Source organism: Quercus robur, chromosome 3, assembly GCF_932294415.1.
Source record: "Quercus robur chromosome 3, dhQueRobu3.1, whole genome shotgun sequence".
Taxonomy (NCBI): domain Eukaryota; kingdom Viridiplantae; phylum Streptophyta; class Magnoliopsida; order Fagales; family Fagaceae; genus Quercus; species Quercus robur.
In genome coordinates, this window is record NC_065536.1 from 598,031 (window position 1) to 617,235 (window position 19,205).

Sequence of the window (19,205 nt, forward strand, 5' to 3'; positions counted from 1 at the left end):
ATACAGTAAATAAATAAATATCCTTCAATAGTTAACCTGTAGTATACGTTTTCAAACTTTAGTTGTGTGTGTCTAGTATATATAAAGCTAGCAACTTCCTACTTATCGTTTACTCTCTACCTCGGAAGAGAGCCCTTCTAGCCTATTGAATTTCCTCTTTCAACAACACCAAAGAAAAGGCTACATAAGTAGAAATGGCTGATGATAGCACAGATACCTCCATAGAGATAGACACCACTATACACGCAGAAAGAGCTGATGACTGCACAGCTACCTCCATAGAGATAGACACCACTATACACGCAGAAAGAGCTGATGACTGCACAACTACCGCCATACAAATCCTCGTGGCCATTTTTATTCCTTTTCTTGGTGTCCTCCTGAAGTTTGGTTGCAAGGTAATCATCTATATATAATATACTCAATTTCTTTAATTCATATATATATATATATATATATATATTTCTTCGTATGTAAGTTCAATTATAAAGATGATTGATTCATTTTTCATTTGGGTGAATTCAGAACGAGTTTTGGATTTGTTTGTTGCTGACCTTTTTCGGCCATCTCCCTGGGCTTATTTATGCTGTCATTGTCATCTGCACGCAGTGAACTTCAATCTTTGTAAGCATCCACTTATCTCTCCCCCTTGCTTCTGTTTCTTTTTCTTTTTCTTATATAAATCTTTTTTTTTTTAATTTTTTTTTGTTTTACTAATTATAAATCAAAGATTTATTAAAACAAAATGTTATATAAATATATTTTCAGACTAGAATAACCAATCTCCACTTGATGTGTTGTATGTGCTAATTGAATATGAAAGATAAAACGATTGAGATGCTCAGATGCATGAGTTACTTTTTATACATGGATATGTTTATTCTTGTATATAGGATGGTGCGTACGTTATGATTTAAGTTTGTGTGTATTAATAAAAAATTATCAATAAAAATTTCTTGAAGATAAACTGTTGTTGTATAAGAACTCACTTGAAATTGCAGTTTGATCTTTTCTTCTAAGTTGAACAAGTTTGAATTAAAAACTTCTTGGGGGTAACAACTATAGATGATTTGATACTAGTAAAAGTACTTGTTAGAATCACAACTTTGCACAGAATCTATTTACTTGGAGAATTATAAGATGGTGAAATTGTGGACTCACATGACCTATTATTGGCAGTTTTCCCAAAAAAAAAAAAAATTGTTAAAATTTATTTGTAAAGACAATTCTTAAAAGTAAAAACAAAAGCAGAGAGGCTCCAAACGTTACTCTCTCTCACTCATGAGTCGTGAGTCATGGGGCTGGATATGCCCCGCGTGATCTTGACGTTACCTGCACTATACCTCTTGTTTTTCACGTTAATAATTGTGAGTTAAGGGAGCTGTCTTGTTCCTCTAATTATGGAGAAAATATACTATATTTCGGTAATATCAACTCAGCATCTGTTTCGGTATTTTCTACCCAATAAATGAGTGACACCTATTTCAAAAAACCACATCAAACTATTCCAATAAATGATTAATTTATCTTCCCGATTATATAGAAGATTATGATTAATTTATTGAAATAGTCTGATGTGGTTTTTTTTAAAAAAATGTCACTCATTTATTGGATAGAAAATACCAAAACAAATGCTGAGTTGGTATTATCGAAACATAGTATATTTTCTCCTACTTTCTCCTAATTATGAGTGAGCTGGGCTAAGCTTTTGACAATTTAGCATCTTTTTTTTGGGCAGGTGGAGGTGTGACCTGTGAACGACAACAATATGTCTTTTGTTTCTCTGATTTGGGGTTCGTTTATAGGAGTTGATGGACAGTTGATTCTTCATTTTGTGTGTCAAAGTGTTTAAGATTTTCTTTTTCTTTTCCCTCCTTTTTAATCTGATGTAAAGATAGAATATTAGTTATGTGATTAGTACGTTTCATTTGGTTCAATGTAAAATATTTTTAGAAAAATATTTTCATATTTTACGATGTTTGTTTTAAAATAAAATATTTAATTAAAAGTAAAATATTTTCAGTTAACTAAACTAATTAAGACAAATTTGTGTAAAATATTTTATACTTGAAATATCGGTAAAATATTTTACATTTATCGCAATTTGCCAGTCCCGATACACTGCCTCTCTCTCACTTTTACGCTTTCTCAGATTTCTCTCCACAACCCTGCCCACCCTCAGCCCTTCTCTCTCAGCCATCACCAATTCCACTGTCTTCATCACCACCCATCATCGGTTCCACCCTATTCGGCACCACCCATCACCGGCTCTCCCTTCATCATTGCCACCCATCACCAGCTCCATGTCATCGGTGCCACCACTAGTTCTCAAGTTTTCTCAACGCCACTGTCAATCTTGTTCCTTCTTCAAGATTATTTAGCTGGGTTTCTAGAGGTTGGTTTGTGGTGGGACTTGCTTTTAGTGGGTCAGAGGTGGATCCGGTGATCAAGATTGTACAGTTTTTGGTTGATGGATTTTGGGTCTCAGTTGTTCGATATGGTGGCTTGATGGATGGCATGGGTGGGGTTGTTTTTCATGGGTCTTAGTCTTTCTTTTTAGTGGCAGATTTCAATTGTTTCTCGTTTAATTTTTTTTTTTTTGGGTAATTCAACAAAATGAAGATAAAGCTGCTCACCAATTCAACAATGGCTCCACTACATCATGGTGTAGGCATTTCTTATAGAGTTAAAATAGTTGAAAATAAACCACAATTTGTAGCAACCAGAATTAAATATGGATGGAGATCAAGAAGAACAGGAAGGGTCTGATTCTTAAATTGTTTCTCATTTCTCATGGGTTACCGTTGTTTTTCAAGATGATTGTGGCAGATCTTGATTGTTTTTTCCATGGGTTTGTGGCTTTGTATTTACCGGTGATCCTCTAATAGCTCCAAATAGATTTCTCAGATTTGGTTGGTAGGATATGCACTAATCCGGTGGGCTGTGAGAAAAATGTTCACATTTTATATTTAAAAAAATTTTGAAAATGATTTTCCTTTTAGACAATCAAACACGGTAAAATGAAAATATTTTCAGTAAAATATTTTACATTTGAAAATATTTTACTTCAAAACAAACGGAGCGTAAGACTTTGACGAATGGTGGGTACTGTTCGTTATGTTATTGTTTCTTAGAACCTATTCTTATTTTAATGTGATTTATGTTCTTTTTCAACCATTATGTTTTTTTTTTTTTTTGTGTGAGAAAGAAGACGTTTATTAATTAAAATCAAAGCACGGCCAAATCAGCCTGAACAAAGGGTAAGGTGCGAGATGGGACATCCTCCATCCACACGGTACAACCTGGTGTCATCAAAGCTAACCTAGCTAAACTATGAGCAACTTTGTTGCCATCTCTCCTAATGTGAGAGTATGACAATTCTGAAAACAAACCTAAAAATAAAGAGACATCATTTATCAGTGGTGCAAAAGGAGTCAATCCATTGTCATTGTTCCTCAAAGCCTTCACTATCACTTCTGAATCACCCTCCACAATAGCACAGTCCACTCCGATCTCACTGCCAAACTCCACTGCTCTGCACGTGGCAATTGCTTCCACTTCCACAGGCTGGTATGCTTGCTCCAATTGTTGAATTAAGGATGCCATTACCTCACCATTGCAGTCACGAACAACCACTCCAATCCCTGCTTTGTTTTCTGCATTTGAGATTGCTGCATCATAATTGATCTTATATTTATTCCGTGGTGGGGTTGTCCATTTTGGCTTGGGCTCTAGTCTAATCAGGTTTGGCAGAGGATTGACTGATCTGATCTCATCCCAGCGCTCTTGTGCAATTAGTTTCAGGTCCTTAGTTAGGCAGCAAGGTTGTTGTAGCCGAGATTGATTTCTTTGGTGCCAAATACACCATACTTGGATAGCAAAGAGCTCAAGGGGCTTCCCATTCTCCATTAACCATCCGCATAGGTGCTTGAAATCAGTGAAGACCTCCCTTGACCGAAAGCTCCACCTATCATCATTCCAAACCACGTTCAAACCTGAACAGCCCCAGAGAGCATGTAGCGTGTCTTTTGCCATTGAAGCACATCTGTCACAGGTTGGGTTTGGAATAATTGTTTTTCTGTTCAGGTTAGACTTTGTTGGGAGGGATTCTTTGCACGCACACCACAAAATATTTTTGTACTTGTTTGGAACATCCAATGACCAAATGCTTTTCCAGAATTTCTTGTCCAAGTCCGATTGTGTACCTTCTTCAACCCCGGTCTCCAACTCCTTTAGAAAACGATATACAGACTTGCAATTGTATTGCCCATCTGCCGTGAAAGGCCAGAACAGAGAGTCTTCAGTCTGGCTTCGGGCAAGTGGGATCTTCTTTGCAAGTTCAGCTTCAGTTGGTATAAGAACTCCCTCCAACATTTCAGCATCCCAATTCCCTGTTGTCTCATCTATTAAACAATTAGCATCCTCCATAGACTCGATGATTGGAGAAGTGACTAAAGGTGGATGTTTAATGGGAAGCCAATGGTGCTGCCATATTTTAATGTTTTTTCCATTGCCAACCCAAAATCTTGCACCCATTTTGGTAACCTCCCTTCCCTTCAAAATGCTTTTCCAAGCATATGACCCAGTTGTCAATTCCTTGGCTTCCATGAATGAACAATGAGGGAAAAATCTTGCCTTGAATATCCTGTAAAAAAGAGTATCTTTATGTGATTAGTATAAAGATGAATTCAATTATATTCTATAATTAAACTCTCTATTATAAAGATGAATTCTTCATGCCTCTGTGAACTCCATAGAGATAAAAAAAAAAAAAAAAAAGCATTATGTCACAGGTGTGGAAATATACTACGAACCAAGTTCAAAAAAGTAAGTATTAGATATTTGTGATAGTTTTACTTCATGAGATGCCATATGTATTGGGGGAAGAACATGGGCTTAACCAGATTTTGTTAGAAACTAGAGACAATCATAATTGTAAGCCTCAGTTTGAAGTCATTTTAACTATTTAAAATAACTTTATACCGATGGAAAACTGACACAACCCATAACGTCCGAAACACAACAGAATGGACTGAAATTTTATCCAAGTTGGAATAGGATGGGTTCTCGTACTAATTTGCATACCGGTATGAGATTTTCTGGCCGTTTCTGCTAGAATGGAACAAAATTCAAAACTTTGAGTTTTATAATTTACTTACAAAATCTATCAATTGTTGTAATTGAAAGTAGGCTATTACGAGAGTATATCAACTATAAGAACTCTTTTTAAAAAAAAAAAACTGTAAGGAAACCATCTAGACTTGTTTTTTTTTTTTTTTGGGGGGGGGGGGGGGGGGTGTGGGATCATTAGATGACATCAATATTTTCTTCTAGCGGGCCAACTCTTATTTTTTGGGGTACAGCATTTAAAAAAGTAAGAACTACAACAGCCAAGCACTGCAGCCCTTGAACGTGGTTCCACCACCACATGCTAATAACTATAAACCAGCCAAGCGCTGCAGCAAGAACTTTCTACAACAATGATGGAGGTCTCACTAAAATAGATAGTAAAAACACCCATTTATCATTGAATGGAAAAAGGAAAATGAATATTGCATACCACTCAGCACATAGCAAGTAGGTGTAAAATTGTCAAAGTAAAGAGATAAATAAAATAAAAAAAAAAAACCCTTAAATGCAAGAAAGTGAGAGAAATAGGGTAAAGGAGAGGTGGTTATCTTTTAAAATCAAACAATCCACAACTCTCGGTATTTTTTTTTTCTTCGGATAAATCAAACAATTCATAACTACAAATATACTGAGATAATGGTGAGGGGGTAAATGACAGTTTTTATAACAGCTGTTAACTCATTATATTAGAAGTTATATATGATTAAAATTTAAAGATAACAAACAATTAATGCGATGACATAATAAGTAAAATTAATCCCATTGTTTGATTATATTAGAAGTTATATATGATCTAATTTACCCCCTCCAATGCAAATTTCTTAAATTTAAGAATTTTTTTTTTTTTAATAATTTTAGATTGAAGAATTCGAACATGGACTTTAATAAATTAGATCATCTTAGTGTTGCATATCTAAAGAGGCCTTTATGGACATATCAAACAATGGGATAACATAATAAGTAAAATTAATCGAGAAAGATTATAGGAGGTAGGAAGCATTGCATGAGGAACATTACTTCATGGACTCTATTTTGAACAAGAAGTTCAATTAAGAAATGAAAATAACTAGGAGTTCATGTAGAGTAAGTACCTTCAATCATCTAGCACACAGGATTAGTAAGAAAACCCCCCAAGAATCAATCATGCACAACCAGGGACGGACCCAGGATTTCAAGCTGGGGGGGGGGGGGGGGTAGAGTTAATCGAAAAAAAAAAATTTCAATACGCATCCATATAGTATTAAAAAACTATCAACCAAGACAAATGCACAAAAATCATTGTTTCTTAATTTATTAAGATACAATTAATTACCAACAAAAATAAAAGACACGAAAGACTATTGCTTTTTAATACAATCATCTATGAAAAGGGAACTCAACGCTCTTTTAAATTTTCAAAATCATCTATAATTGAATCCAAACTAAATATCAAAGTTATATCCTTTTCAATGTATAAATTTAGTATACTTCACTTCTTTTCAATTTATAAATTTATCAAATTTAGCATTATAAGTTAACAATAGGCGCAAGTGAATCACTGTAATTTTCTTAAATTTATGTGACAATTTACTATATTATATGATTTATTTTTTTCTTTTGTCTTTGGTCTTTGTATCTCTGCTTTTATTTATCTCTTTGTCTTTGTCTTGTGTACTTATCTTTGAAAAGAAATATATATATATATATATATATATATATATATAAAAGAAAAAATTAAAAGCAAAAGGGCAAAAAGAGAAGAAAAGAAAAACAATGTTTGTGCTGACGCGGTGACTATGAGCCCGTTTGGTTATAGTTTTCAAAAATTGTTGTTTAAAAAGATGTGAAAATTGTGGTTTAAAAAGTGTTGTTGAACAATATGTTTTTAGTGTGAATAAAACAAAAAAATGTGTTTGGTATCATAGTTTAAACAATGTTTTTCAGTGTTCAAAAAATGTAAAATATGTGTTTGGTATGTATGTTTTGTTTGATAAAAAAAAGCTGACCCGTATTAAATTTTAAGGATGTAATCCCATTTTTATCCCTGCTTTATGTGCATAATGCCATCCTTCAGCGTGCATTTCCACCTGCTCTTGGTACGTGTCACCTACCCACCCAAACACATAATGTATTTAATGAAAGTGAACAGTGTCAGTGGGTCCGGGTACAGTGAAAAAGTGTTGTCATTTTTATTACAATTATGCCATCACAAATGCTGTTTATTGTTTAAAATGTGGCCGGACCATGTTTCAAAAATTATGTTTCAAACACAGGTTTTTGAGTTTGTAGTTTTCAAACAATCCTATTTTAAGCACCATCACCAAACGGATTGTTCCAAATTTTGGACATAGTGTTCAGTGTTTAAACACTGAACACTGTTTTCAGTTGACACACCAAACAGGCTCTATATATTGGTCACTTGACCATACTGATAATAAGCAACTGGATGTAGCAATCCATTTGCTTGCGTTGGGGGTAATTACCGTTGAAGAAGGAGTTCACATGAAACCACTGTTTATATATTGACAGTTATAATTTGTTTCTGTGCCATATGGAACTAGAAGAAGAAGAACAAGAAGAAGAACCAAAGCCAAAATCTTATATTATGTGTACGTTTATACGCTTAGTTCATGGGTATGGTTTATTCTTTTCATTCAATGGTTTTTAGTACCAACAAACAGCATTGCATGTACCCATTTCTAAAGCAAGTTCAAGGTCCTCACAGAACTTCGCTCTCCTATTACCCTAACCTCATAGACCACTGTTTGTCACTAAAGTCTTTAACTTTTGCCAAAACCATTCATGCCCAGTTGATAAAAGTCGGGTTTGATAGCCATACTTTTCTGGGTAATCGCTGTCTTGACTTATACTCTCAGTATGGCACAGTCAATGATGCCTTGAAAGTGTTTGATGGCATTGCTGACAAAAATTGTATACTCTCGCCTCTGGCTTTCTATTCATTTTTTTCAATTCGTTTTTCCGTTTGGTTTTGGACTACTGGGTTAGTGGGTGTGGGTTTACTTTTTTTTTTTTTTTTTTTTTTTTTTACATGGGCTCCGGGCTGGCCGACTCAGTGGGATGATTCAGGATTTTTAGAGGGGGCCCAAGTCTTCTTCTTGTTTTTTTTTTTTGGGAAAATTTACTTACTACAAATTTTTTTTTGGGCCCCCCTAACCTGGGTCCGTCCCTGTGCACAACGAGTCTGTTGTGTATTCTTCACCTGATAGTTCTACATCCATTATGGCCACAGGATCCAAATTTCCATCTTCCTCTGGGAATACTCTAAGGGTCTGTTTGGATAGAACTTATTTTATTGAAATTGAAAATTGAAAACTGAAAATACTGTAGTAAAATAATTTTTAAATGTGTGAACAGTATCGTGGGATCCATTTTTAATGAAAAAATTATTAAAAAATAAGATTTATGGATCCCGTAACTGAAAAGTTGCTAAAAAGTTGTGTAAAAGGTACTGAAAAATTAATTAAAATAATTTTTAAATGCTGAAAAGTTGATTAAAATGCTGACAAGTTGCTGAGGTGTGCAATAAGTTTGGTACCAAAGTCAACAATCACGGCACAGTTGATAAAGAAAAAAAAAATGGCTGAAATGCGCAACAGTGTAAACGCAAACGTAAATAATCCGTATCCAAACCAACACTAAAAATATCATTTGAGCAACCATATATAAATGTCACATCATCTGCTGATTTCACACTAGGAATCAAGCAAAATTTCAAGTCCCAGCACACTATATATGGGATCACATAGCCATTCATTTCAAATTTCTTTCTGATTGATTCACTTTCATTAGTCCCCCAGCCACACAAAACTGACTCGCCAGTATGAGTGAAAATGAAAATTTTCTTTATCATCTTATCTGTGCTCAGGTTGCATCCAAGAGCCATATTTATGACTTTATCCAAAATCTCCGAAACTTTAAAAAAGATGCTATCATGAGATTTCAAAGTCTTGAGCTTAGATCGAAGATCTTCTCCTTCAATCTTTATGAAGTCCACATCATCTGAGGCATTCCGTACAGCCACTTTTCCTTTCCATGGGCTCTCACAGAATTCAGAAGTTAGAAGACTAAAAGCCTAGCAAAAGTTCGAGAAGTTATAATATGGTGCAGTACTAAAGACTGAAATGCAGTTGTGAAAGCATCCTTTGCTAGAGAAGTCTTCAACTACTCTCCTCCAATGATACTCTGCAATTTCCTCCTCAAATGCATGGTTCAACAAACTTAAAATCTCGTGAGGAAGCAATCTGCTGAAATTGAATTTTGGCTTCACCGACCGCTTCAGATACCGAAGGTGACGACGAATTCGCCAGTCATCATGTTTAAAGAATAACTTTTTGTAAGTTTTCATAGCAACAAAGGGGACTCGATCATATGGAAGACTGTCCCACTTGCGACGGCTCATGTATGTCTCAGGCAGCTCCAAGGCTTTTCGAAGTGGGATAAGGATCTGTTTTCGCAAACGTTCTCGAACTCGATAAACATAGTGAGCCTCCTCAATCCCTCTGTACTCAGCATCAGAATCATAAGGGAAGAGCTTTCTAGCGACACTCTCACAAAAGAGAGTCGAACGATCATAAGAAGAGTCAAGAGAAGGACACCACTTTGCAGCTAAACTAATCTTATCAATCTGGCCAGTATTCAAGAACTCAAGATCGGATTTTAACAGTCGAGCAAAGATATCGTATATATGTTCATATAAAAAGCGATAATCCTCGTCATTATTGTATTTCTCAATGGCCTTTCTTGCCAAAAGAATTCTTTTCTGATCCCTCAACCGCATTGTCATTTGCTTCTCCCCGGGTGGTTCTTCAACTATTTTTGAATATTTCAGCTTTACTTTTTTGTAATTCTTCATCACAGTAATTTCTCTCCTCACATAAAATTCATATTTCCGAATTTCATAGCCATAGAGGAGCCGGTAAAGAATTTCGAGCAAGTCTTTCAAATAACCGAATTTGACAAACACCTCGAGATTGTATGCTAGTGATTTAGGGTGACATTTGTAGAGCCATAAAAGTGAGGCAAAAAACTTCTCTTTGCCATCTTTCCTGGGAGGAATTGTTTTTCTCAAGAAGCAAATAATTTTGAGGGTGGTAAGTGAATTGTGGTTCCAAGATTTCTCTAAAAGGAATTTCAGAGCATTCAGACTCTGTTGATTGTTCCCACAATTGTAAAGATCTATGCAAGGATGACAAAATTGAAATTGATACCACTCGAAATAAGGTATAGGAGGCATGAATTTTTGCTTATCAAAGCTGCCACTTAGCAATAAATCCATGAAGGGGTCTTTGATATTGAGATGATGATCAACAGATGAGGATGGATGATCATGATGGACTTCTGGTGGCCCCAATAACCCTAACCCATGATGAGATGGATTGGGTTTGGGTGGGTGGAATAGCAGAGCAGAAGAAGATGTGTATTGCTTTCGGTATTGTAAAAAATAATGAACTTGTGTCAAACCTCTCCGCGCTTTATTGATAGGCATAAACATACGAACTAGAAGAAAATCCTGGTTAATAGGAAAAACACTCTTAAAACAACATATATGTTTATACCAAAATCAAGAATAAAAAAATGAATATATTAAACAGGCAGTAGCAGGACGTAGTGAACAGTAACACAATAATACTACAATCAAATCATGCCAAATTTCCTTCTCAAAAAAAAAAAAAAAAAAAAATCATGCCCAATTTCTCTGTACAAGTAACAAGTAACAAGTAACAAGTAACAGTAAAGCTTTTTTGAAAAGTTTGCTGCAAAGGTTACCTTTTTAGCATGGTCATGGTCATGTTGTGGTGTAAGCTAAAACAGAGATCTTTGATTAAAACAAAAGACAGATTTTTTTTTTTTTTTGGGTTGAGATATAAGCATCTATCAAGTTTTTATTTTATTTATAATTAAATTTAATGTTCTAATCTTCACATATAGTCAAAGACTTAAAAAATTTCCTAAGGAATAATAATAACAAACACACAGAGACGGAGAAAAAGAAAATTGCGTGAGCAGCAACAATACATACCATTTGAAAGGGATCAGATCTTCATACACATTCACAGAGACAGAGACAGAGACAGAGTATTAAAATTGTGAGCTTGACCGATGCCCTACCTCTGAGGCCGACCGGTTACCTTTTTTGATTATCACCGGCAAAAATAAAAAGGAGACCATGTCTGCGGCGATGAAGAGAGAGTGTGGGTAAAAAAATTAATTTATTTATCAGAGAGAAAGATAGTTTTTAAAAAATTAAATACTATATTTATTTACGTAAGCTGTGTCAAAAAATATTTAAACTGTCTTATAGCTTTAGTTAGGATTCAAGGCAATATATTTGATAGAGTATCTTAAAAAAATCTAGAAAATCTGAATCTCTTTAAAATTAGGTTTGGAGCATTCACACTAGATGTGGTAAATGTGTCAAATGTCAAATATTTGGCACATCAAACACCAAAAAACTCCATTTATCCGATGTTCTAAATCTCATAAATTATACAACACTGAACAGTACCCTCACAAATTTGCCATGGTACAAACGAAATGTGGCATATGATTTTTTTTTATTCGGCTTTTCTCTCTCCTTTCACTTCTTTAATTGAGATTTTCTCTCTCCTCACAATCTCTCTCTCTCTCCCAACCGGTGTTCTTTCCTCAAATCAAACCCAAAAATCTTCTTTCTTCTCTCTTTGCACCTCAAATCAAACTCCAATTCCTAGTTCAAAACAAAACCCAGAAATGGAATCATCACAAACTCAGAAAGAACAAAGGAATCAGCGATGGAGGCAAGGTAGAGCTTGGTGCTAGGGAAGGCGAAGCCATGAAGATCGACGTGTGAGCAGTAAGCGAGGTTTGTGAGGGCGAGGTCCGCCACCGAAGTGTTCGTCACAATCATGGGATTGGAATCAACGTGGGCATCGACGTTGAGGTGAGATCAAAATCGACGTTGAGGTGAGATCGGAGTGTTCGTCACAATCATGGGCATCAACGTTGATGTGAGATCGAAATCGTGGGTTGCCGATGCTAGTGGGTTTTGGTTGCCGGTGCAAGTGGATTTGTGGCTTTGGGTTGGCAGTGCTAATAGTTTCGTAGGTTTGGGTTGTCGGTGCTAGTGGGTTTTGGTTGTGTTTTCTGGGTTTGAGTTGCTGTGTTTTCTGGGTTTGGTTAAGTGTGTTTTAATGGGTTTTGTGGTGGGTTGTTGATGACGGTGGTTGTGGTGGTGATTTTGTTTTCAGTTTTTTGTTTTGTAATGGATTGTGACTACCACGATGGTGGTGGTGGTGGTGGCAGCAGCAATGGTAGCAGTGTTGTGGTTGTTATTTATTGTGTTGTTTATATTATTTTAATGTGTAGTAAATATTATTTTAATGTATAGAATTGAATGATAAAATATCTGATAAATGAGATATTGTAAAATAATATGATAAAATAATAAAGTAGGTCTTTGGTGTGGCAAAATGGCATAAATTATGCCACATCTGCTGTGGATGCTTGTATTAGTTGTGATGGTGGAAGAAACAAGTAACTTCTAAGTATTTGTTTGGATACGGATGAAAACTCACGCGTTTGTGTTTTTGTCTTTTTTTTTTTTACCAGTGCCTCTTGCATTGTTCATGGGACATGAACAATGCATTAAGGCAGATGTATAGTATTTAGGAGAGTAAACAGTAACCCCAAATTTTTTTTTTTATTGTTTTCAACAATAAATTTTCAATTTTCAACAAAATAAGCAGTATCCAAACACACCTTAAGTGTGCATTTGGTATTGGCTTAAAAAACCTTTTTTTTTTTTTTTTTTTTACTATTTAGCTTATTAAATAATGTAAACCATTTGTCATAGTGTAAATTGAAAATAACATGGACTAAATTGACTGCTACTAAAATGTAAGAATCACATTTACTGTGACCCCAAAATGTAGAGGCTAAAATAGTGTTTTTGCCTACGTAAATTTCATTAAAAAATTAAATAAATAATAATTTGAAACTATTTTTAAAATTTTTAGAGCATCTTCAATAGGCTTTTCAAAGCAATAAAATTTTATTATTAAAAAAAAAAAAAAAAAAAAAAACTCCCTTCAACCATATATTTAAATTCTATTTTGTTTTTTTTTAGGGAGTTACCATAGTGGCTCTCTTGAAGAAGAGAGTACAATAGTACTGTAGCAACTCCAGACAATGTTCTCCCTTAAAATAATTCTTGAATAAAAAGTGTTTTTTTTTTTAATGAAAAATCATTTTTTGGGTTGGTTAGATTATGACTGATTTATTCACATGTCGGGATGGTGACCCTCATTTGTCTAGTTTTGGTCTTAAGAAAAATAGTCAGGATGGAAAAGCTACAGTACTAATTTAGCTTACACTCAGCCTAAGTTTTTAAGGACCGGTAATTACATCGAACATGTATCCTTCTAAATGACTGAATTTTTTAGTTTTTTTTTTTTTTTTTTGGAGAGACGATTCATTAACAAAACTAGAAATGAACAAGAGGTTTAGGACATATCCTATTAAAGTACATCCCGTTGAGGTCATCCTCAAAAACATCAACCCTGTCTATAGACGGACTATCAAATAAGTAAAAATCAACAAGCTGAATGACTGAAATTTGATTTTAGGGTCTATTTCCTTCTTCCAATGCATTTTGCAACTTATCATTACCTAAGTTTGATGAAATGGTCAGATTGTCTCTCACCAACACTATGGACATAAAATAGAACAGCCTAGGTATTACTTTACTAAAGCAGAATACTACCATAACCCTCTTCTCTGTCACTCATTGATATGTTATATTAGTGTGACAGAGCAATAAGTGGCTTGTTTATGGAGTATTGAACTCCAAGTTTGATTAGGTTGTACTCTTGCTAATAATGCATTTAATAAGAAAATGTTGTGACCTATATTTAAAAAGAGCTGCGAGTTGTCAGATACATGCAAATACTGTTTCTTCTGAGTAGTATTGCCCTACACTAGTGTTGATCTGATAATTAAGATGTAGTTGATAATTACAGAGATATGAAGACCCACATCTAGTGAATTTGGTTAGTGTCATACTCTGCAGGAAGGGTCATCCCAGAGAGTGTGATCTACAATTATGGAACAGTTCTCTTGGACCTCTTAAGTGGGAAGCATATTCCTCCAAGCCATGTATGTTGTCTTCATTCCATAAACCCTGAGATTGTTCTCCATTTATTTGAATTCCAAGGTGTCTTCTTCTTCTTTTGTACAATCACCATGGATTATAACTAGTATGTACAATCATATATCTGTAATGCTTCATCTAAAGGATCTAGAAATGGATTACAGCCTTGCATATGAGTCAAATATATCTTGAATGCATTCAATGTTACATTGGATTCCACTATTTATCTAAGTCGTGTAAGTTTTATTATTTATCTTTTTTTTTTTTTGGTTGACATCATTGCTACCTCAAACGATTGGGTAATGAGAAAGGCCCCACATGGAGTTGTGTGCTCATCAAGCAACTTGTTTCGCTTAACAATTCTTTATGAGCTTAGTTTGTCATGACTTTCAGAACATCTGGGACATCCACAAGTTTTAGACTTGAGTTAATTACTGGCATTGAATAAAAACTCATTGGATATCCACAAGTAAAAACTCATTGGTACTTGTTTATATCAGTATTTGGGTTATGCTTACAAATACACAGGCACAAACCCCCCCTACCCCCCACCACACACACACACACACTAAAGCTGTATATGGTTGAATCATATGATGGCCAACACTATTTTGACAGTTTCATAATTATTCAAGTGATTATTACAATTCCAGGCGTTGGACCCGATAAGAGGGAAAAATGCATTACTACTGTTGATGGATTCATTATTGGAAGGACAGTATGCCAACGATGATGCTACTTATAAATTGGTTGAACTTGCTTCAAAGTGTCTTCAGTCTGAGCCTAGGGATTGGCCTGATACAAAGTTTCTTCTAGTAGCAGTTACACCACTTCAAATCTTGAAAAACTGTCTGTCTCTTCTGGTTGCTCGTTCCTGCTGCCTCTGATTCGCTTTTTGATGCATGTTCTAAAAATATAGTGGTGATGCCAACTATGCTTTCCCCCTCCCTTGTACAAGGATGGATCTTACTGCTGTGCATGATATTCTGCTAAAAATGGGGAATAAACTATAAAGTTGAAGAGTGTGCAGAAAATATGAGGTATTTGAATGATCTCTTCTATAATTCACACTTTTTCTGGTTTGACTGTATAAAGTTTTGATACGATTTGGTAATGCCGATACTCAAGAGTCAAGTCAACAAATCCTTAATCACAATTAGATTGAGTTTGAGTTGGCCAATTTTGGTAAACCCCAACCATTTTAGGAATTTTGGATTAAGGATTTTTGGTAAGACAATTATTTAAGATTAAATAAAGAACTTTTTCTTTCCTACATTTTGTGTACATTTGTAATCACAATCAGGTGCCAACTTATGCAGATTTGTCATTGCATCATTGTACTATGGTTGAAAAATAAATTTTCATTTAATTTGGATGTCTATGGTTGAAAAAAAATTCAGGTAAATAAAATTATTTTTATTTTAATTTTTGTCCTTTTTTGGTTGTCCTATAGGTTCCTCTTTTTCACTTCCAGTCCATTAGAGTTTTATTTTATTTTATTTTGCTGAATCAGTCCATTAGAGTTTTACCCAGGCCAAGTAGTTCAATTAATTTTCTCCCTTACAAAAGGAAGACAAGGATACCAAGTGTACAAAAGTTGGCACACAGCTAGTACATCACCACCTACAAGAACCATTGTCTACCTTGACCCATGGAGATAAAACAGAAAAGCACCAACAAACAGTCAATGACAAAGCATAGCAAAAGTGTAAAAGCAGAACCAAAGAGACGACAAAAAAGGTATCAATGTTGAGATTTTGTGGTCCCTAAAATGGAGTCAAACACAGAAGAGAGTTAGAGAGAGAGGGTAAACACTTTCAAATAGGAGGTCCAAGGGGAAGGCTTTATTTGAATTCCTCGCTTCTCCAACGTTTTCCCTTGAGAAAACCTAAACATTGAAAGTGTTGGATATTTTTATAAAAAAAGAATATTATATTTATTTTAATATTCATTTATGTGTATCAATTATCTCTCAATGTCAGATATTTGATTGCTAAATTTTGAAATTAAGATATAATTCAAAATTTGAATAGCTTTTGTCAATGGTTTTAATCAGGAAATTTATGAAAATTAATTTGAATTTTAATATCCTATATTGTGAGCTTTTAGTATACTTTCCTTTATAAACTTTTGCTTTAAAACATTTCTTTTAATATATTTAATAACAATGTTATAGATAGAAAGATATTGTACAACTATATATTTATATAATTTACTGTTGATGGGTTATAGCATTATATATTGCTTTCCATTCTTGGTTGTAATTATTGTGTATGGTCAAAGTTTCAAAAGAAAGTATTAGTTGATAGCTAAAAGATAGCCATGTTAGGAGCTGTAATTTTGTTTTTAATGGCATTATAACACTAAAAGACAAACTTGATTTGTCTATTAACTTACCTCACCTATAACACTAAAAGACAAACTTGATTTATCGGTTTATATATAATCAATCAATATATATATAAAAGCAAAGACCTCATGCGAGAGTGCATGAGGTTCTGCCATGTGGCACTCTATATGAGTTCTTTGCAATCCTCTTTATTATGAAATGATGTTTTCCAACCTTAAAAATTAAAACAATGCAGCTTTTATGTTTAGCACTTATTGCTTCATCAAAAATCAATTCACTTCTTCCTTTCTTCTAACTCTTCACTTCTTTCAATTACAAAAAACAAAGACTCTTCACTTATTCCGTACAAGAAAAAAAAAACTTTCACTTCCCCGTTCAAATTTAAATGCACACTATGGATAAGCACCTGACAAAGTGAGACCAATCTTTGCACTATTACACCTTTATAATAATATTATACTTTCCAAGTAATTTCCGTTGAGATCAAACCCATCTTAAATTTTTTAAATTTCATTCATTCTCTTTCTTAACTCTTCAATTCTTTCTCTGCCTCTTAACTCTTCACTTCTTCTAGCAAAAACAAAAAAACTCCTTCACTTCCCCTTTCAATTAAAGGCACACTACGTACCTGTTTCTTTTGAAAATTATATATTGATGGATCAAAAATTCCTCTATGAGTTCATGGACAAATGCTCCTTTCTTAGTGTCTGTAAATAAATAAATATTGCCAACTCTCTCTTTTTTTCTTTATTTCATTTTTTTTTTCAAAATTTTATTTGGGATATTGAGTTTGTGGTTTGCAATGTTTGAGGGAAGACAGACTCAGGGAGATTGAAGCTTCAACTTTACCTATTTTGGCCAAGGACTAAAGTCACTAAACCCAAGGAGAAAAAGCCACCGGCCCCTAATTTATCAAACCCTTCTTCAGTATCTAAGAGGTACAAATTACTAATAGTCAATTTGTTCATTCTTTATTGTTGTTTGTTAATGGGTTTTTGATAATCAAACTAGATGGTGATTTGTTTCTTTTCATTTGAACTGTTTACTAGTTGAGATTTTTACTAAGCCACACCGTTTTTGTAATTTATGATTTGGCTTTTGGTGAGTAATTTAAATATGTTACATGAGGATGTGATTAAGAAAATTAGTTGAATTGGGTACTATTTAGACCCTAAGGCAAAGACAGGTTGAGTAAATAATCAAGTTTTGTTGGGCAGGTAGAAAGATCAATGAGGAAGAAGCTTAATCAATAAATCAAGCTCCTCTATGCCACATGAAATTGGAGCACAAACTCATGTATCTATATGGATTGGGTCACATTCAAAGCGCCAATGGAAGCAAAACTTTTGTGGGATTTGTAGTGCAAAGAGCCCAAGAGTAATTATATATTTTATTTTGAATCCATAGTGTTTGATAAAATGTTTGACAGAAAATTTATAATTTGATTTGGTTGTATGATGTAGCAGCCTATATAATTGACATGAGTGAAACAAATTAAACTAGCTACGGGTAAGAAAGTTGTTATTATTTTTAGGTGAATAATTTTTTTGAGAAACAAGTGAATAATTTTCTTTTACCTATTGAGGGGTTAAGTATTATTTGGTTGCAAAGTTTTAAAATAATCACCACAATCTACACATATCTATGTCCTACTAAATGATAGAAACTCAATTGTTAAAAATAAGCACAAAAAAAAAAAAAAAAAAAAAGAATATCAAAGGTACAAATTAAGAACTAAGTGGGCAGAAAAAATTATGTGGTGTCTCCATTATTTGAAGGTTAGCCTAAAATCTATATAAACTCAAGTATTAAAAAATTGTTAAATATATTATATGGTTACACCTTTGTTAAAAAATTGTTAAATATGTTGAATCATGTCTACCTCAACCATCATTGAAACTACTTGCTTTATTTATTTATTTATTGGTCAAGTATCATGTACAGTTGTCCGCAAGAGCCTTGACAATATCAAAGTGTGTTTGTTGCTTTTCCTAGACATGAATCACTATGCAACCTTAGCACTACTATAGTTAAAATATTATTGAAGATGCTTCATAAGATCAATGCCTTAGTTAGACATTTCATATGACAAGGGATAGGTTGAAGGAGTTTGATATGCATAATGAATGCTTGCAATTAATTGGTTTACAATCAACTGATGGTTTGCAACAAAATATGCCTACATTATCCTAAGTTTCTACTATAATTGTAGGTAATTTTAGCAATGAAAATATCCACCATTTATGTTATAATATATGTACAAAAATTTCAAAAACCATTTTACATAAAAGTTTATAGCATTATCCACGCAATGCGCGGGCAACCTTCTAGTATATGTATAAAAAGAAAGCTATTCATCACACATTGATTTCAACAATTTTATGTCCATTTAAAGTTTTAAAGTTTGCAAACGTTTTTATTTTTTTGCTAAGGACAAGCCACGGGTCTGGCTTTATATATATATATATATGGAAAGAACTAAAAGTTATACACACACATTTTTATTTTTGAATTAGAAAGCTACAGACTTTTCAAAAACAATTTTTTGTCTTAAACACTTACCATCTATTGCTTCTTACTGCTCACAAAAAAATTTTA

At 33.9% G+C, this 19,205-nt stretch overlaps 3 protein-coding genes and 1 long non-coding RNA gene across 4 annotated transcripts in view; 3 read left to right on the forward strand and 1 right to left on the reverse strand.

Moving 5' to 3' along the window:
• LOC126716583 (hydrophobic protein RCI2B) overlaps positions 1-3,177 on the forward strand; it is a 57,726-nt gene extending 54,549 nt beyond the window's left edge. Inside the window, exon 3 of the mRNA XM_050417409.1 lies at positions 1,739-3,177. The gene's annotated coding sequence lies outside the window, so the exon portion shown is untranslated. The remainder of the gene's footprint in view (positions 1-1,738) is intronic.
• LOC126716582 (hydrophobic protein RCI2B-like) overlaps positions 1-3,177 on the forward strand; it is a 34,461-nt gene extending 31,284 nt beyond the window's left edge. Inside the window, exon 3 of the mRNA XM_050417406.1 lies at positions 1,739-3,177. The gene's annotated coding sequence lies outside the window, so the exon portion shown is untranslated. The remainder of the gene's footprint in view (positions 1-1,738) is intronic.
• Positions 3,178-9,202: 6,025 nt separating this feature from the next.
• LOC126716489 (uncharacterized) lies at positions 9,203-10,405 on the reverse strand. Its single transcript, XM_050417308.1, has one exon. It carries the CDS (start codon positions 10,403-10,405, stop codon positions 9,203-9,205), a length of 1,203 nt encoding a protein of 400 aa, XP_050273265.1.
• Positions 10,406-17,286: 6,881 nt separating this feature from the next.
• Positions 17,287-18,026, forward strand: LOC126720015 (uncharacterized). Its single transcript, XR_007653203.1, has 2 exons — positions 17,287-17,545; positions 17,825-18,026. It is a non-coding gene; the product is annotated as an uncharacterized LOC126720015 (long non-coding RNA).
• Positions 18,027-19,205: the final 1,179 nt, after the last annotated feature.

Coding starts and splice junctions, on each gene's coding strand:
- LOC126716489 (XM_050417308.1), bottom strand. CDS start 10,405: ATGGATTTATTGCTAAGTGGCAGCTTTGATAAGCAAAAATTCATGCCT.